Here is a 27,569-nt window from a genome sequence, read left to right as displayed (position 1 = left end):
AATATTTTCCAGAGACAAAGTATGCCTCTTGCCTTTGATAACATACCTCTGATTCAGACCAATAAAATTCATAAATGGTCTTAAAGACATAAGCCTGAATTAGGATTGCACCTGGGAAGTTTCATTGACAGAAGTCCTGCAAGGACTGGCTTCCACTGGCCACGTGTATGAGTGGTTCCCAGGAAGGCAGGTATTCTCAGACCGCGAGAGGGTGGGCTCCGAGATCCGTTTGGCTTTGGACAATTTCAAACCCGCTTCGGGGCAAACTGAATTCCTTGGATATCCTCATAAATCAGTTTAATCTTTCCTGGGGGATATCCTGGACCTATTTCAAACCCATGCTCTTCGGCTGTGGTCATCACGGAGGCTGACCCTGAATGAAGGCTATCTCCAAGGGTGAGATTCATGCTCCAGGGCTGGCCCTCACGTCACTGGCCGTACTGTGTCTGGCTCAGTGTCGGGCTCCCTTACCTGATACAGGTTGGCGAGGTGGTGGTTAGTTTTGATCAAAAATGGCTGGTTCACCCCTGGGTGGTCAACGTCGTGTGCTGCTGCAGCCAGCAGCCCCAGCATGATGTCCAGAGGCGTGAGGAAGCTGGCGAGCTGTTAGAAAAATCAAATGGGGAGACTGATTGGTGTGTTTTCCCGAAAAGGTTAGCATTTGCTTTGGCTAAATCAAACTGAATGAATCATCCTCGCTGAACCATCAGGGCTTTCATCCAGACCTCTACCCTCTGAAGCAGTCACTGAGGTGACGTTCACGTGGAATCGCAGGAGAAAAGGGACTTTGCAGAAGGTAATTAAGCCACTCACATTGTGTAATCATTCAGGTAGCCCCCTCTTCTGACTGCCCCTCGGTGTCGTTTTGTGGTAGGGGTTGCCCGTGGGCAGCCCTGCTCTGCGGCGGGCAGGCAGAAGGCAGAGCCTGAGCAACCCTCTTCTAGAGGAAGCCATAAATGAAGGAAACAGTGGAAGCCAAGGTGATGGACCCATTAAAATAAATCATTTGTGCATCTCGACCATCCATAGTGTCGCTACTTCTTTCCATATGAAATGAAGAGCAGGCTGAATTGCAAGGCTTGCATATTCTTCCACATGTAGTAAGTAGTGGGTGAGTGTGAGAGATTGTTAGTCTTTGGTTAGCTAGGAAGACGAGCAGGAGAGTGGGGGCCCAGCACTCACTTTAAATATACCACTGTGTGATATACAACTTCAGACCACTCAGAGACTAAAACCAAAACCTTTGCTCTACTTGGGATATTTGACAGGAATGAGGCGTCTACCCGGTTCCGTATTGGGAACGCCTGTCTGGCATCTGTATGTTTAGTGGTTGATGTTAAAACTGATTGAACTAAACAGAGTCTTTGCCTGGGAGATCATTTTCCAAAAACCTTAAGAGAGCTCATCCTGGGGGCCAGCCCTGTGGCTGAGTGGTTAAGTTTGTGAGCACCACTTCAGTGGCCTGGGGTTCGCCAGTTCAGATCCAGTGTGTGGACCTACACACCACTCATCAAGCCATACTGTGGTGGCATCCCACATAGAAGAACTAGAATGACTTACAATGACTTACAACTATGATATACAACTATGTACTGGGGCTTTGGGGAGAAAAAGAGAAGAGGAAGATTGGCAACAAATGTTAGCTCAGGGCCAATCTTCTTCACCAAAAAAAAAAAAAAAAGAAGAAGAAGAAGAAGCAGCAGCAAACTACCATAGTCTAGGTTTGGGTTTTGGTTTAAAAAAAAAAAAAGAAATTTTATCATGTATGTTATACCAACTAAGTTTTATATGGCTAAGAAATGCCTTGATTTTGAGTAATGAGCATTATTATTATGTTTTTAATTTTGGATTGGTTTATCACATCAGAATGTGCTTGCTATGAGGTCTTTGATGTTCATAAGTTTTTTCTTGGGCCTGAATCAGGCTGTCCAGTTGCCTTCATAGGAAATGCAGCTTGATTATTGAAGCGTTTTGATTCTATTTGTCAATCAAAGACCACGAGGTGGGAGAGTCTTCCCAGAAAAGTTCAGCGCTGGTACCGTTCGTGGCAAAAGTCCAAGGCAAAACGGTTCGTTCTGGGACTTTTGAAGATATCAGAGACACAGATTGTCCTGGAGAGGGCTTTTTTGTCCTAACGCAGCCTTGAAAATATACAAATTATGAAAAGAAACCTCAGAAAACTTACTTCCTCTTTCATGACTATTACACGATTTTCGGAGCTGATGTTGGGACTTTAATATAAACCTTCTGTATTCATGTTGTGAACGACCCGTACGTAACTCAGTTATTCTGATGTGGGGGGTGACGTGGGACCTCGCAGGTGGCTTGCTTCGCATTTCCCCACAGCTGAGGGGGCAGCCTTACCTTTGGCTCCTTCAGATAGCAGTGCATGGCCTGGGTGACGTCGGCTGCGTGGACAGCGTTGTGATATGGATTTTGGCTGTGGTAATCTTCTTGAACCATGACTAGGAGGTAAACAGATAACTCAGTCAGCTAAACCCCACACAGAAGGGCATACTCACTCAGACTTAGGGGGGAGTCCCTTTTGCTTAAAAATAGCAGGATCTCCAAAATGTGCAGCCCGAGGACCCTTTAAACGTGAACGTGGTTTGCAAGCTTGGCAGGTCCACTGGGCTGCAATGAGTGGACAGGAGCGGGGCAGACGGGAGAAAGGCTAACAGGATTTGCGAGGCCCTGGGGATTCCTCACCACCTTCACAAATCTCCCCTTTCTGGCATTCATGAAGGCTTTCATTCATACGAAAAACAAATATGCAGGAAAAGGACAACTTTATTTCACACTATAGTTTAATTATTTAGGTTTGCTGCCATTTATGAATAACGTGCTATAAAAGAGGCTTCCTTTTAAAGAGCCCCAGTAGCGTCAGACTCCTGATTTCCAAAGGTTGGCTCATCACTTGAATAACAAATGCCGATCAGAGGAAATCTGGGGCTTCTTCAGGCAGAAGCTCGAGGTACTGCGTTGATCCAACTGAGGACTCCTGACTTTTATTTTGACTTTATTTAGAGAAAGAAAGCTATCATCTTTCACACCCTTCTAGCTAAGGGCCAGAGTGCTCTTGGCACCAAGGAGAGACATAAGCAAGCAATTTTGGTTTGCTATTTACAGAACCACTAGCCCACTTCAGCTAATAACCAAGGCAACACTTGGGACACGGCATATTCACTGTGTATAGAATGTCCGGATTTGCAAATGGGGCCATATTTTCTCAACCCGTGCTATGAGCTTGGTTCTGGATTCCGGTGTTATTTCTGTCATCGAATCTTTGCAATCTTTACATGTACTCTGGGTGCACACACATGTCCAAAGTACCTGTGTTCTCCCTCTCTAAAAATGTCAGAATTATTTGGCTCTATTCATGGTGATGACTTTGCTCAAGCAGTCTAAATTCAATTCCCTTGGGGTTATTTGTCTTTCTGGAACTGAGCCATGTCATGGCTGGTTTCAGAGATTTCTGATGGGCTTCATATACCTTTCATTCAGCAGGTTTATTTTACAATTATGTTTAAACTCTGGCTCTATCACTTATTGTTTGTATTGGGTGAGTTCCTTAACCACAAGTTTCCTTCGTTTCCTTCTCCATACAATTGGGATTACAATGGCTCCAGCATCAAAGGTTGCTGTTAGGATTAAATGTGTTACTATATGCAAGTCCTTAGGAGAGGTCCCTGCATATGTAGTTGCCATGGAAGCCCGGTGGTGGTGGTGGCTGCGCTGTCACCATTGTCATTGGTATTTTATTCTTGATAACACCCAGCGAGATTCCACAGCCAAAGCACAGCCATGGGGCAAGTCAACGAAGCCAGGAACAAGCTAAGTGGCAGAGGGAAGTTATCTGGTGATTTAAAATGTGCCTGGGTAATTCACAGGCAGATAAATAAGCATACAAATAAAGTCAGTTAGAGCTGGGGCTGCTTTTTGATAGAGTGATGGTGGAGCTGAGTGGAAAGATGGTGGGCTTTTACGTCAGACAGACCCCGGCTGGGACTGAGGCTCTTCCAAGGACTAGGTGTTGACCTTGAGCAAGTTAGGAAACCTCTCAGAACCTCTCCTTAACTGTGGGTCAAACGGTGACAATAACACCCAACTTGCCGGGTTGTTGAAACAGCTAGAGATAACATACTAAAGGCACCCTGTACCTAGTGGGTGCCACATAAACTGTAGTTCCGATTTTTTTAAAAAGCCTATTGACTATTTGCAACAACTCATGTCCAGGTTGGGATTATTTGAGGTGTACCTGGATGGGGTTTTGTTAATGTGGGAGAAGATCTGTATCTTTTTTGACAGTTATATGCTCTTGATGGTTTTCTTTATATAACCTTTACCTATCGTGAACATAACTAATCAAGTACACAATTTTTTTCCGTGATTTAAACGGGTAAACCACTTTTTAAAATTAAGATGAGATAATTTCAGATTAATTTAAAGACTTTATCTACCATGCTATAGCTCTTGCCACTTTATATTAAAGAGCATTATGAACGGATATTATTCATGGGAATGAGGGTAGGAATATGGAAAAGAGACTTACCTAAAAACCTGTGTAAGGTCACCATGTCTAACTTGAAGTGGTGAATGAGCCCATGGGTGCTGAAGAGGTGGCAGAGCAGCGTCACTAGGCTGTTTCCTGTGGGAGGACAGTCACCCCGTCACCCCTCTTAACTCGTCTCCATCACCCTTAAAATACCAAGACCGACTATAAGCTCCAAAGCTTCTGTAATGAAGTTTCTCTGATAGGATGACTTGTTTTCCCCTTTGGATTTGAAGTTATTCAAGTGTGAAGGATGTTAGTACTATCATCTGGTCCTAGGGTTTCACTTATTGTGGAAGTAAAGTTAGCTCAGACCCTCTCCCCACGCCCAAGGCAATGAGAACATTAAGAGTTAGAAGGAATCTGCCCACTGAGGACTTGGACACACGTGTGTGTGTGTGTGTGTGTGTGTGTGTGTGTGTGTGTTTATGTATTTTTTAAAGATACAGTTTAATGATCACTTGAAATGTGCCTTGAGTTGCTTCCAATTGACTCCCACATTTACAGGAGTATCTAAGCCACCATGTTGCTTAAGATCATAGCCTATCCTTTTCCAATAGAAAAATCACCCAAGAGGAGATTTGACCATGAAATATTCTATAACTCAAGCCAGCAGAGAGAAAAAATTGAAGCTATAATAACTTGTAAGCATTCAGGAAATCTTGCTTATTGCAGAATAATAATTTTGAATTTTAAGAGCATTATAGAGTTTATGAAAGACTTTGAAAGGGATCAAGAGGATAACCGGGTGCCTTGAATGGAGAACTAGGTGTTACCCACATGCATTCTTCCAGGGTGCCTGGTTCCATGTCTCTCTGCAACTTTCACGGTCTTTGCGCTATTTCACAACAAAGTTGGAGGTAACTGACTGCTGCAGGGGATTCTTGTCCATATACACACAAATGAAATTAGATGGAAATACAACTGATTTCCCCCTCCCAGTTTTGCAGTTATTTATAAATTCATTTCAGCATTTCCTACTGCTTATGTGTATGTGGCTCTTTGAATTCTCCTTTGAACTAGTTATGGCATCTTACTGGATCTCTAATTAATTGAGTTAAATAAAATCTTTGGCAAGTACTCATTTCATATACAAGAGTCCTGATTACACTTTGTTTTTAACAAATACCATTGAACCAGTCCTTTTGTTCATGGTTAATTTCATTTGCTGATGCCCGTTTCTTAGTTGGTTTGAGCAAACTGAAACACAAGATTATGGGATCCATCCCAATGTGGTCTCATTAGCTTTCCGCAGGGTAACGCTTGGTTTCATGGTCTTAGGCTGCATCTCTTGACTGTACGTTGCTTGTCAGGTGATGGAATGGTGAGAGAACCATCTGTGATGATTGACGGCACAAGCCTGGTAGATGGCGGGACGTACAAAGATCAGCTTTGAGTGTGATGTCTTTCATTGGCTCCCTAAGCTTTTCAGCATTTGTTTAATGAGCAGATGAAAATATAATGGAATTTTATTTTTTCTTAAGGAAAGTCTTTATAGGCACAAAGATTTCAAAACTGAAGGGTGCAGCCTAAACTTTTACACTCTATCATCAGCAACTGTTTTCTTCTGATGCTGCCAAACACATCTGAACGACACCTGCCACAGGCAGATTCTGCTCACTGAATGAAAGGGCATGAACGCCTGGCCTGTGAGAGTCAGGACTGAGCAGACGAGCTTTCGAGCTTCTAGTTTTCACGGACTAACAATGGACTTCCTCCTTTTGGATATGGCCAAAGTATTCTGCAGGGAAAGCATCTCATCTGTGGTTTCCAAATTTCTTTGGAATCATCACGGCCAGAAGGAAATGATCTTAAGATTCTCGGGCCAAATTCAGTGCTCATTCTCCATCTGAATTAACATTCCCTTGCCCTGGGCCTTCCTGAGTGGCTGTAGACTTACGAAAGTGGGGAAAGAAGGAAAAGAGAATCACGGTGCTGAAAAATAAATTTTGTTTTCATGAAATTAATCCCACTTCGTGGCGTCTATTTTAGTGAGAATTCTTTCGGGTGACTTACCGTTTGTCAAGCGATCAAACAAGAAAATGTCAAAATCCCACATTCCCACTTTGGAGAGCATGTGCTGAAACGACAAAAAAAACACAGTGCTTGACTGAGTCACGTCGGAGACGCAAATGTTTACTCAGAGATGGAATGAACCAAACAATTAAAAAGTTGAAAACAGTAGCATACTACAGCTTTACGTACCACTGCTTTGTAGTAAAACAAACCTGACTGGTCTTGCTACTAACAACAGTGTGACAGGGATGGGCTCTGGAATCAGAATGCCTGGTTCCATGTCAGCCACAGCGCTTCCTGGCTGTGGGATCTTGGGCAACTTTCTCAACCTCTCTGTACCTCAGTTTCCTAGTTGACAAATGTGGCTGACAATGTCATCTGTGGCCGAGGGTTGTTGTGAGGATTCAATGAAGCAATATGTGTACAGTGCTGGGAAGCCTGCTCGTGCAGAACGAGCACACGCGTGTTAGAGAGCTGGCACAATCGCAGTTCAGTGGAGTCTACACCATAAACTCCTACACACTTAAGGGAGAAGGTTATCACAAATTTCTTATAAACAAAGTCAAAATGATTGCTGAGTGCATTACGCTGCTCAGTGTGGACTAACCGGGAAATTAACCACTCCACCAGCTAGGAACGGAAGGTGGGCAATTGAGAATATTGGGTAAAGACCTGCTGTCCCAGACAGGCTTATTATCCTATTTTTCTTTTTCAGAATACCCCCTGCTCAGAATTAGATGGTGTTGACTCTCAGACGCAAAGTTGCACTTGCTGACTGTCCTCACTATAGCTCCTCTCACAGCCACTGGTTCAGGTGAGGGCCAGACCTGAACGGCTTCCCTGCGTCTTATGATAAAATCCAGGGGCCTCGTCATGGGGCACAAAAACCTTCACAACAGCATCATAACAATGAAAGGATGATGGGTTATTTGTGGGGTCTTGATTGAGTGAGCATTTTACTCAAGTCATGAATACTAAAGGCAGAACCAGGACTTGTCTCTGATAGCTGACTTCCGGTCAGCTGTCTGGCTCCATCTCGACAGCGCCTGCTCAAGGCGGCTGCTTCGAGGGGAGGCGCCACCGGCAGCGCTTGCTTGTCATTGATGCTCCAGTGCTGGTAGCTTAGTCTGGCTCTCCCCTCACCAGCCAACCAACCAATCAACCAACCAAACAGACATTCACTCAATCTTAGGCCTTGGGTTGTTAGAAGGAGTAAATTCTCTTTTTCCTTTTGTAGACCTAATGTTGGGAATTAGTTCTTGTGATATTGCTTGCTGCTTCTTTCTTTTTTTTTTTTTTAAGATTGGCACTGAGCTAACATCTGTTGCCAATCTTTGTTTTTCTTCTTCTTCTTCTCCCCAAAGCCCCCTAGTACACAACTGTATACTCTAGTTGCAGGTCCTTCTAGGTGTGCTTGCTTATTTCTTAACAGTATGTATTTCTTAACAGTACTTGGATAGCATGCTATTACTGTGCATGTAAACTATAAGATACTGCTTTTGACTTCTGTTTGAACTGAGGCAGTTTATTCCTGATATTTGAATTCCTTTGGCAGTTTCGGCTAGAGACAATTTGTGAACATTTTTTAGATTGTCACACATTAATTTCTTCCCTTAGTTGAATCAATATGTTGCAAAAATAATTGTAAAATTTGTAAAGATTACTTGACTGAATTAAAAATTATATAAAGGACAATGCCCTATATTGATAGCCTAAGGTAGAACCAAGAGTTGGTAATTATTGGGTTAACCACAGATATTACAAGGAGATAATTTAATGGGCTAAAGAATTTAGTTATTCTCTCATTGGTAATCAATGGTAATCAGTTCAAAATTTCACTTCAGTTAGTGTTGTGAAAATGTGTTTTTCACATTTATAAAAATGAAAATGGCTAGCATGTGCTCGGCGTGAATATATTAAGCGTGTAGACAAGCTTTACCTCATCTAATCTCAGCATCACCCTCATGAGGTGGATGTTTCTATTAACATCATTTTATACTTGAGGAAAGAGTCTTGATGTGTTGACTAACTAGCTGGAGTCACAGGGCTCCTCCGTGGCAGAGGCAGGACTCAAACCTGGTGCTCTCAGACACACGCTCCAGTCACTGGCCGGCTGTGAGGTGAGAGAGGGGTAAGACGCTCACCCTTGCCTGTCCCAGGTAGTCTTCATCCAGCAGGTGGAGAGGGGCTTGTGGTACAATCCCACGAAGCAGCCTCGATGCATGGAAGTATCTTTGAAAGCTTAACAGTCTTTTCACCTTTTTCTTGGTGCCAATTTCCCCTGAGTGTGTTGTATCTGTGGAAAGTAATCAAATTCAGAAGTTATATAGTTAAAAAGCCTTATTTGCTCCAGTATGTAAAAATACAATATATTATAAAGGAGAGAATGTGAAAAGATGCTCTCAGTGCTTTCTTAAATGCAGTCTATTTAACTCTACATTTGAAATTCTTCTGGAACAAAAATGGTATTTCTTATATACTATATTCATTAAAATGTCAAGATATTTCTGAATGGAATTTTGAAGACATAAAATACATGAATTAAAAACTTCATTTTCTTGTTAATGATGCTGGTATGCTTGGCAAGTGAAAGCTACATGTTTCTGCATGATTTGAAAGGAAAAGATATACTTTTTTCTGTGATATTGGAAGCGAGGTTCCAAAATTGACACTAGGTTTTCATCCTAAACTCTCTCTAGCCTGATCAAATCCTTCACCTGAATTAGAAGAGTTGACAATACCTTGCTTAGACATAAGGAAGTGTTTCTTAATGTTCCAGGAACGTTAGTAGCAAAGGAATTAATAATCTCGGGACTAAAGTGACCTAGACTCCCCATGACAAGAAGAAGAGAAGGCGTTTAATTTCTAATGGGGTATCTTCTCTTTTACTGGTGATGACTGTAGGTAAAGATATTTTAATACTCAAATCATGTGTGCCTTCTAAAACTTGACTGGTGGGGCTGGCCCGATGGTGTAGTGGTTAAGTTCGCAGGCTCTGCTTCGGTGGCCCAGGTTTGGATCCTGGGCACAGACCTAGCACCACTGGCCAGGCCATGCTGTGGCGGCGTCCCATATAAAGTGGAGGAGGACTGGCACAGATGTTAGCTCAGCGACAGTCTTCCTCAAGCAAAAAGAGGAAGATTGGCAACACATGCTAGCTCAGGACCAATTTTCGTCACAAAAAAAAAAAACCCCAAAAACTTGACTGTTGACATCGTGGTGACTGTCTAGAAATACCTCAAGCACACTATTTGAATGTCTGTCAAAGTATATCTTAGTTCAGCTGAAATTCTGTGAATCACTCTAGGGCCACGTAAATGATGTTTGCTGCCACTTGTGGATCTGGAGTCAATTGAAGACTCTAGTAGGAAAAGATACAGTTCATATATTAAGAAATTCTAGTTTCTTTCAGGCCTCCTCCCATCTCCCCTCTTTCTCTATGCGACTCAAAATCACAATGGAGATCAGAAGCACAGGGCACAGTGGGCACGGCCTCCTGAGCATGTGGCTCTCCCCAATGGCAGTGAATGACCAAACCAGTTCTTACCGAGGTTGTATTATGCATGCAAAGGCTTCATTCAGGGCAAGCAAAACCTACTCTGGAAACGCCGCCTAATTAAAATTACTTTTATTTTAAAATAGGTCTCGATTTCCTGAGTGGAAAGAGGCATACAAGTGCACACGGAGAGGAGAACAACTGAGGCGGATGCTCGGCGCGCGTCAATCTTAGAGACGGTGCGTGTCGTGTGGACTCGGTTCTGCTGGTGGGTTCTCTCTCTTCTCTCCATCAGTTGATCGAATCAAAGGACAGGATAAAGTGCTTCATTCACTTATTAAAAAATATTCTGAGAGTTACTAAGAGACAAGGACTGTTCTAGATGCTTGGTGAGATCCTTCAGTTCTAGATACTTCAGTGAGCAAATGGACCTTACAGTCTTGCAGAAACAGACAATAAACGAGAAACAAAAAGTAAGTGGTTTATAAAAATGTGGCGGCTGGTGGTAAGTGCAATGGGGAAAAAAGGAGGGCAGGGGATGAGGGGTCCGGAGTCTTGTGTGGGATAGTCAGGGATGGCCTCACAAGAGGGCACAATTTGATCAAAACGTGGAGGAGGTGAGGGAGCTGGCCCAGCAGATATCTGGGAAATGCCTTCCACACAGAGGGATTGGCTCAACAAGCCCCGGAGTGGGAGCGTGGCGGGTGTGCTGGCACAGGGGAGGAGCAGCGGGATTTCCTTGTGGACCCGGAGGAGAGGAAACGGGAGGAGTAAGAGAAGAGGTCTTGGAGCAGAGGGGGCGCGAGGACGACTCATGCCCTGCAGAGGTTGTGACGGCTTGGGCTCTGCTCTGGGTGAGATGTGGAAGCACGGCAAAGCTTCGAGCAGAAGACGGATATGATCACACTCAAACTTAAAAAGGGCTGTCCTGGCTTCTGTGTTGGGGACACGTCGTAGGAGCTTTGAGGCAGTGACACCTGTCATCAGGCTACTCAATAATCCTGGCGAGAGATGGCGGCTGCTCAGACCCGGGGGAGTAGAATGGAGGAGTAGAATGGGGGGATTCTGAAAACATTTTGGAGTGCCTCCGAGTTTGGGCCCTGAACAACTGGGAGAATGCAGCTGCCGTCACCTGAGATGGGAAGGCTGCAGGGGGAGCAGGCGTGGCTTTGATTTCAGTTTTGCACGTGTTGAATTGGGACATCTACTGGAAAATCAGGTGAAGATGTCAAGTAGAAATAAGTGGACATAAAATCCAGAGCTTGGGGGAGAAGACTGGGTTAGAGATACAAGCCTGGGAGTTGTCAGATGAGATTACCTAGGAGCGAATGTAGATACAGGCGAGCAAAGCACCAGCGTCTGAGTTCTGGAGTACTTCAGCTTTAAAGGGTACGGGGAAGAGGAGAGAAAAACAACAGAGATGAGAGGGAGTGTCCCGTGGGGATGGAGGCACACTGAGAGCATTGTTTCCTGGAAGCCTAGTGGGGAAGGCGCTGCAGGGAGGAAGATGTGACTGTTGCTGTCAAAATGCTGTGGATCGATAAGTGCAATGAAGACGGAGAATTGACCAGGGGTGTATAAATCTGTCAAAATTCATCGAACTGTGAGCTTAAAACAGCACATTTTATTGTATGCTTAGAAGCAACGAGCACGTGCAGCACCCGGGTTTTGTTTTTCAAACACTGTTTCTCACTAAAAGGAACCAGACCACCTTGGAGAAAGGGCTGAGTCTAGCGCTGGGGCAGGAAAAGTACAAGATGAACGGTAACATCTTGTTACTCCGGAAAATACGGGAGGGCTCCGAAAATGATGGGCTCATTTACAAATGACAGAGGAGACAACTTGAAGGGGGCCCCTCTGAGGAAATATGGGAAAATTTGAGCATCAAAATGAATAATGGGAGAATGGATTATAAACTGCTGATTGAAACAAGAAGCCATGAGTCCATACCAATAGTAAGTAAACAAGTAAATAAATACGGAGAAAGGAAAGCTCTTCCCTGCAGAGAGAGCCAACCAATAATGTAGAAGAAATAATAGAGTTAGAAAATGTCCATTTTGCAAGCTTCGTGGTAATAACTGATTCAGGCCAGAATCATCAATGCCTACCAAAATTATTAAGTGAAAGTTTAAAAAACAACAGGATAGTCACACAGTGTCAAAGTATCTCCCCGCAGATGACTTATGAATTGGAAAGGAAAAATGGGTAGTTTTGTTATCGGACAAATGTAGAAGGGTACCATCTTCCCTAAGTGATCAAAGTTCACATCAATAATGGGAGAGCCTGACGTCTTGCACTTCCTGATGTAGTGCACTGAGGGCACAGCGTGGCCTGTGGGGTGTTCCTGCCCCAAATGCACTTCCGACTCCAAGAAAGAGGAAACGTCAGAAAAGCCCGAGTTGAAGGATTCTCCAGCAAACCATCAGTACCCTTGAACATCAGTGTCACGAAAGACAAAGTCCCAGGTGCTGTCCACGGTAAGGATGCCAGATAGAGCGCAACGGATGCAGTGCCCGAGCCTGAACTGGATCCCGGATCAGAAGAAAATGCCCATAAATGACATTGTCAGGACAATTTGTGAAATGTAGATACAGACTCCTACATGAGATAATAGCATTCTACCTATACATTTCTTCAATTTGATAATTGAAACGTGGTTACACAAAAGAATGCCCTTGTTCTTGGAAGATACGTGCTGAAATATTTAGGGACCAAGGGGCATGAGGTGTACAACCAATCCTCAAGGTGTGAAGAAAAAAAAGGCTCATGGTCAGGCAAATGGGGCAGAATATGATAGCTGGCGCATCTAGGCAAAGGGCATCTGAATTTCTCTGTTCGATTCTTGCAATTTCTCTAAAAAGATGAAATTATTTTATAATAAAGTTTAAGAAGGGAGAGAGAAGATGGGAAGAGAGAAATCAGAGGCAACGACAAGTATAGATGACTCGAGTTTTGCTACACAGGGGAGCAAAGAAGAGTGGTGGTACTTCTGCACAGAACTATATAGAATGAAATCAATTGTCACAATTAATAAGTGAAGTCAATTATGCCTGTGTTATGTATGAGGCAAATCCAAAAGGAAATATCCACACACACATCCATTCGTTTTCGTATATTTTATGAAAATTTCCCCATTCTAAACACTAAAAGTTCTCCCCTGTAGCTGAGTATGCCTATATTTACAGAACAGAATCAGAAACAAAGCAGATAAGCCTGCATAGCGGAAATATGCCACAAACAGAGCAAATTGAGACCATGGATTATTTCTTTTTAAACTTCCACTCAGCTTTCCAAATGCTGTACTACTTTAAGCAGATCCTTAGTTGAGATAATGACACTTGAATACATAGAGTAAATCTAGATGATAGGAACAATGGCTTCTATTCACTAAAATTACACTAAAATTGCAACTACAATATTACTAATCTAATGCTGTCAGGAGCTGGAGACAGTAAGTTTAGGTCCATTTTTGTTCTTAAACCAAAGAAGAAAACGGAGGATTCCCTCCTTCCCCCTTATTTTTCACCCTGCAGTCAAACAGATTACAGTCCACACACATGACAGAACGTAGGTCTCTGTTGATCTTTATTTACATTTTTGATATTTTTGGCCTTTATTTTTACTTAAAGAATATTGTGTTAAAATAAGATGTGTTTTGATTACGGAGTTGTTTGGCTCCCTCTTAAATTCTGAGCCTGAGGTACGCGTCTGGTTCCTGCCCTGTCACGTCTTTGGAGAATAAGCTCAGAAAATGTAAAAAATATTCAATAATAAAATAAACTTGGACAATAAAACCCTCTCAGAGTTAATTTTTTATGGTAGCCTGTAGGTTAGAAAAAATGTAGCATATAATGTCATTCACCGTGACGGTGTTCAAAGTTTCGGAACAAATTGGTTCTAACGATGTGTATTCTTTATTTGTGCAATTTCCAACTTCCTGTTTGAGATGCACAGGTAGGTGTCTGCCAAGTTGTACTGTTAACTGATGACCAATATTGTCTAAAATACCAACGCAAGGCATGACTGTGCCATTTAGCACTTCTATATGGTTATTCTTTAATCAACAAGAAAATAATTCAGAAGCGAAGCTAGATAGCCATTTATGAAAACAAATATAGCTTAATTTTCTCATTGGAAGACATACATAAAGTTAAATGAAAAACAATTCTCAAGGTAGCTCTCTAAATGGGAGGAGCATTCAATAATGCAAGAAAAATAAATTTATTTAAAACAATATCACTAACTTATCAGCTATTACTTAGGGAGCAATATGTGCTATGTGAGATAATGAAAAACTAAGATATAAGCTGAAGATATAGTTGGGAGAAAAAAATCCATATAAGGAACCCCCTGTGAATAAATTGCCACGCTGTGTAATAGTCCTAAGAAGTGTGCTCTGAAGCGTTGAAATGTGTTAAACAATTACTGAATAAGATCTGACACGTTTGTTTCCAAAAGTACTTTCAGCAAATAACTAGTGTATTTACTTTGATAATTAGGAGTATAGTGATATGCATTTCTGGATAGAAATTTAAATGATTAGCTAAGTTTTACAGATAGCTCAGCTAAATTCAGCTTGTGAAAATTTAGACTTAACAATGTGCCTAATAGTGAAATGCTAGGTTTATTTAAAACCTTTATACAATTAAAAAAAATTATTTAAAGGCATTCACAGTTATGCTAATGGTGATTTTTGTTTGGATTTTGTTGTTTTATGGACTGTGCGTGCCCAGATTCTCATTTAGAACAGTTTTAAAATGGTGCTCCAGAATATTCCATTGCCTAATCTGTGTGCACATGGACCCCAACTGTGAAATTCATTTTCTGCTCACTTGTTCTTTGATGAAGTTCACAAATATGTACATATTAGCACATTTCTGCACTATTTAGACACTAATGTTAGGGTTATGAAGTTTATATTGGCACTGGGGGTATGATAATTTTTAAATTTCACAAGTTGGGGTTGGCTTAAATGCGAAAAATGTTAATAAAAATTAGTTTCATTTTGAGTTCCCTCTCTATGTCATATTCTCCTTATAGGGGCTGCTAAATTGTGTTACTAGGAGAAATCTTAAATTTAAGATAAATATGCGGGATAAAAAAGCTATAAGCACACGTGCATGATGAGGCTGCTTCTGTCAACTATAGACCTGGTTCCTCCAGCAGGGTCTCCACCAACTGTTTCCAGAATTCGAATAGTTAGTAATTGGTGCAGAAGTAGCTCAGGTGATGCTCAGGTGGCACTGACAACAATGTGCCTTTGTGTTGAAGTGAGCAGAATGTGTCTGAAGCAACGTGGAGACCCAAATCCACAAACCTAGTATCAGTACTTTCAGAGCATTAATCCAATGGAATCTTTCAAATAATGTGTTATTAATTAATGCCCTACCCTGATAATTATTGTACTAATAATTACTCTAATACTTATTATGTAGTATATAATTTCATATAATTACGATAATAATTATAGTGAAATTCCTGATGGGTTAGTGGCTATTCATATGCTTTGTTTATTCTTCTTGTACAGGATTTTTAATATGTCTTGTGCTATAAAGTTATTGGTATAAATAACTTAGTACTCCCCAAGGTCAGAAACCATCTTATCAGACTTTGTAATTGCTGGTATCTAGTGAGTACTCATGCACATAATGGGAACTCCATACAAAATTTGTTGATTTAATTTGAATGAATTCTCTCAATTAGTTTACAGAAATATCATCATCAAATGCCTTTTTTTTTTTTTTTTGCTGAGAAAGATTTGCCCTGAGCCAACATCTGTGCCAATCTTCCTCTGTTTTGTATGTGGGTCACCTCCACAGCATGGCTGCTGATGAGTGGTGTAGGTTTGCACCCAGGAACTGAACCCCAGCTGCCCGAGTGGAGTGCACTGAACTTAACCACTAGGCCATGGGGCTGGTCCCTCAAATGCCATCCTTAAATAATAAGTGCATTTATAAAGTGCAAGGTGCTAACACTTATATGTTAGTTTTTGAAATCATTTTCTCAAACTCCCAAATGGAGTTCCAGGGCCCAGCCCTCCTCCCGTTGCCATTTGCTGTGACTGACCTCCGCTCTAACACTCAGCTGTGCCCAGTATGCTTGCAAAGTCACTCTTATTTACACCTCTGAATTTCTTATTAGGCTGTAAGTCTTGGAGGCCAGATTCCTGCTAGTTTTCTTTGAATTTCCACAATGTCTTGCAAGTTACAGGTGTTAAATACATGATGATGGCATTAAGAAACTTTCCTGTGTCTGTGCTCTAGGTCTGGGTTCAAGAATGACAAGCCTGGGAGAAATCAGGTTGAAACTCTAGTTTTAAATATAAAGTTTTTGAAAAGATGAGAAAAGGTTAATCAGTGTGATTTTAGGTGTCCTGAAGCACAAATAGCAGATTTACAGCCCAGCTCTTTCCCTCTTGTTGCAAATTCTACTAGTTCAGGGTTCAGGATCCCCGCAAAAGTGGAAGGTTAGTGGGGTCATCCAGGATGGAAATTTTCTTGAAAGCATGCAAAAGGGTTTTAAAATTGAAAGAACTTATTCTAAGATGCAGTTGCCCTGTGGATATACCTTTTAAGTAGATTATTCTACAAAATGAAAAAAATTAGAGGTTGTGTGTAGAAAACAATCTAGATGGATTTTCAGAATGGACAGTGTGGACTGAGAGTCCTCTTGACGAGGTACTAGGGAGATCAGACTCTGAATGAGACTAGTGCTCATTTCAGAGTATTAACCATTTCAATTCATTTTCACGTGCTTGTAGCAAATTTCACAACTCAGTCTTGGCTGCAGTGACTCCAGGACTGGAACCCCACCCTTCACAGCTTAGCATCTCTAGATATTAACATCTCCGTTTATGTGCAAAAAGAACCAGATGCCAAAAAGCCTTTTAAAATAAAATACAACACCTATCTCAGTCTTCTAAAAATTATCAGTGGTGAAAATGGCCATATTTGTTTATGTCTTTCTATATATATTCCCAGCAGTCAGAAAATGGTGGTGGAAACTGATGACAACCAAGGATATGATCTGGCCTGTAACCTCAAGAGTGGAGACTTCTCACATGGGTGGGCCTATTTTTAAGATAAAGTCCTTACAAATGACCTTTGGAATCCTGAGCAATTGGATTGAGATAAACAAAATAAATTCCTTAACATCTAGGGCACTTTCCAGGCGTAGTCTCTAACAGAACAGTTGTGATTTCAAAAAACAAATAAAAAATACGTACAATGAAACATCAACAACAATAACAAAAGCACCAAAAAACAAAACAAAACAAAACAAAAACCCAAGAGAGAAAGGAAAAGAAAATAAACCCAACCCAAATAAAAGACACCATCACCTTAAAAATGTAACTTGAAGTTGGGTAATCAACTTGAGCTAAAAGGAGCTAAGAAGTTGTTTTGAGTTCTCTAAGCTCAAGTCTTGAATAGAGATGTATTAAGGCCCCAAGTGATTAGCTCCTCTGTGTGTGACAAACACTCACGACTTCTTGATGGCTGTCAATAGAACAAGAGCTTTGCTTCAACACTGCCACGCAGTGGGAGGGGAAGGAGGAAGAGGAAAGGAAAGTCTTCTTTAAGGCAGGGGAAATTGTTTCTTGAGCTCTACTTTTTCACATGCTTATTTTTTTTCAATCGCCATTTCTTTTTTGTGTTCTTGACAGTGAAGAGAACACCACTGTGGCTGATGAGTCATGGAGAGAACGAGCCCCTCCCCAGGTCGCTGTGCCCACACCTGCTGCATCTTCTCTAGGAAACGTGCTCGAAAAGTGTTCGAGGGGTCACAGCCTGTCCTCAACCACATAACGCACTGGGTTTTGGCAAAACATGCTGTTTTTAGCCCACTGTTTTGCCAACCATAAAATCCATTCCAACCCAGGGGTCATAAATCTCTAACTTCCGGGGTTCAGGGATGGCTGGAACACTATTATTTCCTTTTTATAAGGAGGGGAAAAGGCCTTAAAAATAAGCTCTTAAGACTTCTTTGGGCAATAGAGAGGTTTTTCAAAATCCCAGTTTGAATGAAATTTAAATGAATTAGTAAGAAGCAGATCAAATTTCTTCAGCCCTAGAGAAGGAATACGTGCCAGGCACAATGCGGTTTTATTCAGCCCTCCGCTTCTCAGAGTTTGAAATGTTGAGCAAATCCCGAGTTTTGAGGGCAATGGTTTGTGGTGAGCAAATTGAGGTGACCAAACTTTCAGTTGATTCTAAGTCTCCCGAGGTTAAAAGCTGCTGCATTAACCCCTAGTTCTCAGCATATATTTAAAATAAGTGTGGTCTTTTTCTGGAGATGTGAGTCTGCACTGATGCATGTCACTACAGAAGTTCCACGTGTGCTGTCGTGTGCAACTGCCCCCTCCTTTCCCTCGATCTGCTAGTTCCACGCCCCCACCCCAGGATGGGGGCTAGCCCTCTGACTGCCTCCAGCTGTCCCCTCCGATCTTTCTCACCTACCACTGGCAGATTTATTCCTTGAGCACAACTCCTACCATGTCAGCCTTCTGCTCCAAATTCCTCAATGGCTGTCCAGTGTCTTTGTAGTCACGTGTATACCATTTATTCTGGTATTCATGCCTCTCCACAATGTGATGCCAACTTATTTTTCCATTTTTATCTCTCACCAGGTCTCTGTTCTTGCTGTTTTTCCCAGGTCCTGCATGGTTTTCTGCTTCTGTACCAATTCCCAAGTTCCTTTTCAACTGAATGCTATCTACACCTATTGAAATGCCATCCGCCCTTCAACGGCCCACCTCAAGCACTTCCTCCTCACCTCCAGGGAGACGCATCCAGATCCTTCTGTGGGTCCTCCTAGCACTTGGCGGTTGGTATTGTAGTAACTGGTGTTCCTAGCTCTCCTACTACGCAGCAGATGCTGCACCCGCTATCAGGAGCCCAGCTGGGGCAGGACCGTGCCTTATTTAGGATGGTGCCTGGCTTTGAAGGTGTTTCTTGAATGAAGGAATGAAGGGATGAGGTGATTACTGATTAAGATCCAAGGCTTTTATTGTTCCTACCTACTGTAGCATATCTGTCTCCTTGTGATAAATACTACCATAACAACCATGGAATTGTTGAATTGGACGAATCGTCCAGAGCAGGAAAGATACATTCACCTAAAACAACAGATAACAGGTGGTCCCCTGTGTAGAGGAACTTGAACTTCTATTTCTTTCTGAAGTCGTTGGATTTTCTGAAATAATTATAAACACATCTTTAGAATGGTGGTAGATTACTACTAAGTTTATCTGTTGGTAGAGGCCTGGATAGGAAGATGTTTCTCCAAAAACTTTCAGAAAAAGACCCTTTATGTTTTATTCTTTGGAAAGGAAGCAAATTCCTTTCTCTTTATATGTTACAAAGGCCACTTGAATTATATTTCACCTGAGTGGATCCTCTGATTTAATGGCTTGGATCTTGTGAGTGCTATACATGGGTGGAGTATAACTCTTTCAATGTAAGTATCCACCCTGGCTCAGCAGAGAACTTGAGATGTTTACCTGAACGTTAAGGCGTGTCTCTTAATGGCCCCTAGCTCTCCGAGGGTGAGAGCGCCCCTCAGGTGCAATCATATCCACCACTCTTGGTGGAGGACACTCTGAAGGAACCAGCTCCCATTGCCTCCTATCATTAACAGGCTGTGGAAGCTACGTATTTTCACAATGCTCATCAGAGAGAAGAAAGAACTGTTTTAGATGACTATTGCAGTGTCACCTGCATGAGTACGTGAACTGTCCCCAAAGATAAACTGAGGTACTTAATCTAGAACCAACACACTGGCCCCCATTCCCATTATTCCCTCTACAGTAAGAACAGGGCTTGGGGCTGGGCTGATGGAACTAAGAAACACTGTGCACCTACTAGGTCGTTTACACTTATCATTCCATTTACTTTTCATAAAAGTGGATATTGAGAAGCTGGTATTAATGGGTACATTTTACAGATGAAGCAATGGATTTGGAAAGATTTAGTAATTTGCCCAAAGTCACACAACTGATAAATAGCAGAGCAGGGGCTGGAACTCAAGTCTATCTGATCTTGAAGACGATGGTCTGCTCATTCCATCCTGCTCTTTACAGGGAAGGACAAAGAGGAGGGGACCTGAGTCCAGCGTAGGACCCTATTTTCTCTGAGGGACAATGATGTCTCCAAATGCAAGGAATCTCAGAGGTCCCTCCTTTAAAAAAGTATAGGAAAACAAAAAATATAAAAGGAAATTTCAACATAATTCATAAACACAAGTGTTCTAAAACCAAGATAGTAAAGATTTAAAGGCTGAGTATTAAAGTCGGTATCATTGAACAGGAAAGTCAGAGTGAGAAATATGGTAATGCTAATATTGAAAGACAACTGGTGAAATAACTAGAAACAACTGAGAAATAACTTCATAGCAAATTTGGAAGTGAATCTATGTATGTAACTTTCCTGTTTCTCTCAGTGGATGTACAAACGGGATTTTAGGGGGTGAATAATAAATCGCTTGTGGGTTTTAAAATTGGAAACACGTGTTTGACTGACACTGACTTAATGCAATTTGATTATTATGTTATTACACAAAGAAATGCGCAGACATTGGTCCGCACCTCCAGCTTTGGAAAAGACAAACATTTTGTTGTGTACATAGAGCAGAGCAGCAGTTTCTGGGGACGGGAAGGAGTGGGAGGGAGCTGGGCAAACAGGCTGCTCAAAATAAAACCATGACAGGACACTCACAGCCTCGGGTTAACCGTTTCGGAGCCGAGGTTCAAGTCCCTGAGATTTTACCTGAGACGTGGTCAGAGAGCATAACCTTACTCGTTGAACATGGCCCAGGGGTATTTTCTTCTTTTCTCCCTCTTTCCTTCCCTCTAGAAAATGCATATGTCTTTTATGTATTTTCTAAGTATTTCTGATTACCTTTACAATGTTAAATAATATTCTAATCAGGAATGGTCATTTCAGAAATATATAATGTTCTTTGGAGGCTGTCAATGAATGAAACTGGAGCCCTTGAGGCGTGAATTGGCTATTTCTTCTTTCTGAGTTTGGGCAGTTTGAGCACCTCCACTGAGCACCTCCTCTGTGCAAGGTACTGTGGTATTGAACATACAGAATCTTCAACACAGTGTCTCTGTCCTCGGCCACCCAGAGGAAGGTGGTGGGGTGGGCTCTTCATTGTCTTCACCACATTTGTTTCTACTTCAGCTGTGATGGGTAAGGCATATTTCAATATAAAAATGCCTAGAAATTATCATATGAAATGGAAAATACGAGCAAGAGAAAGATTCCGTGTCTAGTGGGCTCTGCTGTCGAGAATGGGACAATTCACTTTGACCGCACCCCCCCTCAATGGAGTCAGAAGCCTACGTTTCCACGAGGGATGCAGGCAAGATGGCACCCGGTGTGTGAAGGGGATGTGGCAGCGGGAAGAGCGTAGGAGGGCAGGGCAGGAAGAAGCGAGATCAAAAGAGAAGGGACACACAAGCACCCATGGAGGTGGCCTCTGCACCAATGAAAGCCAATCTGAGAAGAAACGGAAGGAATGTTTTGCATCACCCTCTCAATCCCATGTGGGTTTGAGATTTGCTATCGGTGAGGTCGGGTTCTTCTCAGCAGTGGACTGGGTCCCGCACGCCCTTCCAGATGAGGGGAAGCCTAACCACATGGGTAGAGCTGTCGGTAAGAAATATGCTCCTGTTCTTAGGACTATAGAGACCATAGAACCCTAAAAACAAGCTTATAGAAGCCTGTGCTGGAAAAAAATGTGAACATACACATAATGTGCTCCAGCTGTAGAGAGCCTGATCAAGTTGGAGTTGTGGAGATGCAAATGGCAGGGAGTGGAAGCGGGTGGCCTAGGAATGAACTACAAAATACGTGAAGTGTTGGTGCCGAGGTTTCTCTGCCCTAGCTCATTAGCGCTGGATTGCTCAGGGTGAAGACTTTAATTGCTTTGTTTGAAGAAGGGGGCAGCGGGGAAGGGGAAGCAAAGACTTGGTAGCTAGACGATCAGTTCAGCTAAGGACTCGTGGAGTGACCAAAGAGAGGAATTGTCCTCCATCGCGTGAGAGCTCACCCACCCCTTCCCTCCCTCCTTCCTTCCTTTCAGTCTCCAAACATTACCCAAGGATTCACTTTGATCCAGACACTGGGCAGTGCCAGGTGCAAAGGTGACGAAGACACAGCCTCTTCCCTCAGAGTGTTCCCTGTCGAGAGGGGAGCTCACTCCTGTTCCTCTAGGGAGGTAATAGTCAAAAACAATGGTCCTGGGTGGTGGGGGGCCGAGATATGCACTCTCTTGGGACCCCTGGCTGCCTATCTAGCAGGCAGCTAGTGTGTCTGGATAACAAACAGTGCCCTTGTGCTTTTTTGGATCTCCAAGAGCAGCCATGGCACCATGACAGTGCCGTCGTTCTCTCTCTGTTCGTCCCATCTCCCGTAGGTGAGCCAGGTTTAGCATCATTCTACGGCTCTACTTGGAGTCTCAGCCAGTGGACTGTCTAACTAGGTAAAGCCAGTAGACTGTGATGAGATGGAATAACAAATTGTGATCCAAGGAAAGAGCCTTTGGCCTAGAGGAGACCCCCGGGTTCAAGTGTGGACCTTGAACCCGATCACTCCTCAGTCATCCTCCTTCTCCCCCTCTGTGCTGTGAGTTCCTTGAGGGCACGGGCTCTGCCTTGATTACGTTTTAATCCCCAGCACTGAGCACAGTGGAATGAGGGAGAGAAAGAGTGGAAGTCAAAGAAAGACTTCCCTGATTTATGCCCAGGGGTCCCAGGTCTCTCAACAAAATGACTTGAGCTAATAATACCGATCATTATTCCAGGTTTATAAGCAGAGAAACAGAGTTCCAAAAGGGCAAGGGACTCAGCAAAAAAACCTTAGAACAAGTAGAAGAACAGGCATAAAGAGAGTTCCCACGCCTCTCATTAACTGACACCGTTTCTTTGTCGCACACAGTAGAATTAATTAAAAAAAAAAATCAGGTTCTATCTTGAGCTGAGGCAAGTGCTTTAAACTTTCCATCTTTGCAAATAAAGCCCTGCTGGTTATTTCCAATGATCAGCTTTCAGCTAAGAATTAATGGGATGGATGTCAACTGGTTATTGGTAACTTGTGGGGGGCGTGTTTGGTTCAAGCTTATGGGCTGAGCCAGCATTCCAAACGAACGGAAACCAGTCTCTTTATCAAAACGCCAGGCCTTAGCTCTTGGTAAAAAGCAATCTGCCCGGCTTCTGCGGTGTCCTGGAGAACGTCCCTCTCAGTAATGACGACTCAGTCTGCCCTCTTGATGACCTGATGGGTTGACAGATTCCACACTGTTTAAGAATGAAGAGCGAACAGTGTGCTATTTGGAGATTCCAGAACGATTCCTCAAAGCGTCAGAAAGATCACAACAGGGCGTAAGTTTCAGAAGTTCGGTTAAGTGTAAGGTCCTCGCTCTGGAAAGTTTTCATTAATTTTTTTTTCTTTCTTGTACACCCCAGTGAATGCTGCAGTTGCAAATTTCTCAGCATGACTTGGTCAAAACCCACTCAAAATTATGCCAAGAATCTGCTTTGAAAGCTATGCTGTCAACATTTGCAGCCCTGGGAAGCTTAGATAATTCAGAAAGTATCTGATTTTCAGTAACCAGATTTCTAGTTAGGTTGAGTTTCAGATTTTTTTCAGGAGCCCCAACTCTGAAATATTTTTCTTAAAAGCAACCAAAGCCCCTGAAATTTACTTTAAGAATACTTATTCTTTACCAACTTTAAGCCAAAAGAGAAACTTTACAGTTAACAACAAGCCATAAAGAATAAAACTCTGCAACAATAATAAAATAGAATAAATTAGAACATTGTCGTAACAGCTTTAGAATCCAGAGAGCTGGCTAGTCTGTTATGTTTAAGATACTTTAGAACCAAAAAGTATCACTGATGAATAAAAAGCCCGAAGTGGACTAATACCTGCACATTAGTTAGTCATGAGGAGCTTAATTAAGCTACAAATAAACCCGAGAGTGCTGTTGGATTTATGAGGGGGGTGTGGGAGGCATCTGGGAACCGTTGGGGGCATTTAGTGGAAGGGATCCCGGGATCTAGCTGTTCTGAAGAGTGTGGGACAGTTCCACACAGCAAACAGTTGTCCTGTATCTCACTCAACTTTTCAATAACTGTTCAGGAAGTCACTTGGGTGAAAAGCCTGTTTATTATCACCTGAACCTGGAACCTAAGCCTGTTCCAGGTTTAACATAGAAACACAAAGTACTCCTTTGCACGGTCTTAACAGTCCCTTTCCAGCAATGCAACTACTATGCTAACTAAGGGAGGAATGTAATTTTGGCAGGGCAGGTGGTGGGCAGGACCCCGCTGGAGTTGTTCTGAGGTTAGGACATCACCAGTGGCCAGCCTGCTGATGCAGTCTGACTGTGTTACGGACAGAGCACACCTGCGTCGGGCTGCATTCGTACGCCACAGTCAGAGTGATTCTGCAGGTAGCTGCGATACATACTACACCATCATGCCCTGTGGGGTGGTTGCGCCCAAGCATTCACAGAATGAGAACACGCTATTTAAGACACACATTGTTTTTCTTGTATTTTCTGCTTTATAATATAGCTAGGACCTTAGTTTGTTTTTTTTTGGGCTCTTATGTGAACAAATAGGCTATGGATTCCCTTTCAAGATAGGAAAGGAGAGCATTATAAAATGTGTGCTATAAAAAGGTGGCATTGGGTCGGAGAGGGTTAAAAGCCATTCTCCTGGGTAAAAGCTTAGCTGGTAAACGTGGTGAAGTAACAGACTCCAGTCTGTAGCACAGCAAGTTCCTTACAAGAACAGCCCTTGCTCTGTCCAGCCTCACTGCTCTGAGCAGGGCCCAAGGTCAAAGTTTCCCCAACTCGGTCATCTACAAGCCATTACTACTGATTTTATATCTGCCTACACCACTGTTTACTTAATATCTTCCTTTAAGTCAAATAAATCTATTTTTACTTAAATGTATTTTATATCAATCGGGTGTCAATAAAACATCAGATTGGATGTGGTATTATATTTTCCCCATTACACATTAAAATAAATGTGCAACTATTAAAGTAAAAGAAAAGGGGTGGTTTCTGGGACATTAAGATCCTCTTGTGTACCCTTTGGTATGCATACTGTGCTTTGGGAAATACTGTTGTGAAGGATATACACTAATGAAGATTTCAGGCTTGTAAAACACCATTTACGGGCAAAGGATGATCCAGTCTTATATCTTCATTTTATTTGTTCCTTAGAAAGAACGTATTTTCTTTTTGCTAAAATATGTCTTAAATACTGCATTTCAAATATTAATGACATCACAAATACAAATAATTTAAAAGTAGAATGGAAGATATGTGATATAGTACTTAGACCACATAATATTGATAATCTTCATGAAGATATTCCTTATTGAACTCTTATTTAAAAAAATTCTTGTAACAGGGCACACTCTCCAGCTACTGTTGTCAAGATATTATGTACAATTTATCTTTCTTTAGTAAAAATAGATTATGCTGTCAACAAGCAACAAGTCTTTTTAAATAAACAAATAATTTGCTTATTCTTCAACAAATATTTATCAACCCCTGTTATGTGCAAAGTGTTGTTTTGGGCACCAGGTTACAACAGTGAGCAAAATAAAGCTCCTTTCCTTACGGAGCTTCTACTCTGTTAATATAAGATGGGAATAAAAGCAAAACTGATTTCCATTGGTCTTGAGAGGGAAGTAGATAGAGATACAGCATTAAACTCCTATCAATCAGAGGGCCTGAACTTCTTATCAGGTGTGTGCACATGACACTGTCATTTGTCATTGAACTCTATATGGCAAAGAGATTTTAATGTTCTGTTGTTTGCATAGCTTTTCTAATAAGATTCTATTTTGTTGATGCTTTGCACATATTTCTCAGCCCCATTGAAAATTCCACTCCACAGTTTGAGGAGTGGAATTTAAGAATGTCCTAATGCTTCAGTCCAAGTTCTCATTTCTCCTATGTAATTGAAATTGTCCTTAAATCACCTTGTGTTACCTTTCCTATCATTCAAGCCACTAATACCATTGGCAAATGGTGACCAGAACCTCTTCATGATCATTTAAAGGAGTAAAAGTGTTCCTTCTCTATTTAAGACACTTAAAAAATAACACCAAAGGGTGATTTAAGGTGGTGAGAACTGTTAAATAGAAAGCTCAACAATACTCTAAGAGAACATTCCTGTCAGAAGACTAGGGTGACATGTCTTATTATTAATTTCCATATAGTGGGTGTTTCATACTTATCCAGCTATTAATGTTAGATGAAATTCATCCATTGTGTTACTCTATTAGTCATTTCCAAACAGATGAAATAAAAACCCACTGCTTTAGATTATTTTCAAAATCTCAGGTGGCACCACTGGCCTTTCTAGTTTCAACAAATGGAAATTTTAAAAATAAGAAAGCTAAACTGTTCACAAAGATTATTTTGAAATTCCAGTTAACAATTGCTGTTTAAAATAATTGACTCTGAAGCATTCTAAGATTCTGAGAAGTCATGAGTCACTGGAGAAAAACTAAGTTATGCCCCCAAATAGCATTTGTGTTAGGACTTTTTGGTTATAATTCTTTCCAAACAGGTTATCCATGTTTGTCAATTCCCAATTTAGAGCACGTTCGGCTGACTAGAACGTGCTTGTCTTTCAGTGTGTTAATCAACTCTTATCTTTTAAGACATTTCCCTCTGGAGTATTATGATCTATTTGCCTGTGAAAGTGTTTTTTTGCATGAATATTAAGATCCTTTGGCAGAGGTATCCAGAAAAATGTTGACATTTTAGAGACCTAGTATTGCCCCTTAAAGAGTGATTATTGCTATAGTCAAAAGGGATGAAGGTGACAGAGACAGCACTGGAAGAGAAGAGGTCCTTTAAAAGAAGGAGCTTAGCTTGTTTCTATCCCATTGCTGGAGCTAAGGGATCAGAACAGTCTCTGCACACAGTAGTGCGGAGTAAACATCTATTGAGTGAATAAGCAACTGAAAAAGAGTGACCCAGCCCTTTACTGTGTCTGGAGGCCTGCCAAGGAGGATGCATTACCCCCCCAGGGAGGGCGGTGGATCCTTCAGCAGAGGGGTGCAGAGGATGACCTCTAGAGCCATTGTGTGGCTTTGCAACCTGACTGTGTCCCACAGCTGTGTAGACTCCTGCATCCTCTCAGTGCCCCCATTGCCCCCTGTGCCAGCTGAGGATAATAATATTGAACAGAACCTACTACATTGTCGAGAGGGATAAATAAAGTTATACATATAACATAGCACATAGAACACCTCCAATAACCCTCAGCTAACTTTAGAGTTAGAATTACAGATTGTGTGCTGTTACTAGATTGAGATCCAGGACTTTCTCTGTAACAAATTTGGAATAGAACTGAACACAGAGACCAGTATATGCTGTTTCTGTAAAGCTTTTTGATAAAGAAGTCCTGATCTTAGGTATAGAAGCCTGGACCGAAGATGTTGAAGTGATAGAGAATGCATTTCATAG

At 42.0% G+C, this 27,569-nt stretch overlaps 1 protein-coding gene across 3 annotated transcripts in view; it reads right to left on the bottom strand.

Annotated features, from left to right (window-relative positions):
* PDE7B (phosphodiesterase 7B) overlaps nucleotides 1-27,569 on the bottom strand; it is a 293,310-nt gene that overhangs the window by 32,577 nt on the left and 233,164 nt on the right. For all 3 annotated transcript variants that reach the window (XM_008528280.2, XM_070559383.1, XM_008528288.2), the window contains 5 exons: nucleotides 8,713-8,864; nucleotides 6,569-6,632; nucleotides 4,553-4,648; nucleotides 2,365-2,465; nucleotides 472-603 (listed from right to left, as the gene is read on the bottom strand). In XM_008528280.2, coding sequence (XP_008526502.1) covers nucleotides 472-603; nucleotides 2,365-2,465; nucleotides 4,553-4,648; nucleotides 6,569-6,632; nucleotides 8,713-8,864 — 545 coding nt within the window. The remainder of the gene's footprint in view (nucleotides 1-471; nucleotides 604-2,364; nucleotides 2,466-4,552; nucleotides 4,649-6,568; nucleotides 6,633-8,712; nucleotides 8,865-27,569) is intronic.

This window comes from Equus przewalskii, chromosome 9 (genome assembly GCF_037783145.1).
Source record: "Equus przewalskii isolate Varuska chromosome 9, EquPr2, whole genome shotgun sequence".
NCBI lineage: Eukaryota > Metazoa > Chordata > Mammalia > Perissodactyla > Equidae > Equus > Equus przewalskii.
Note: the sequence above shows the minus strand (reverse complement) of the source record. Positions and strands in the feature narration are given on the sequence as shown.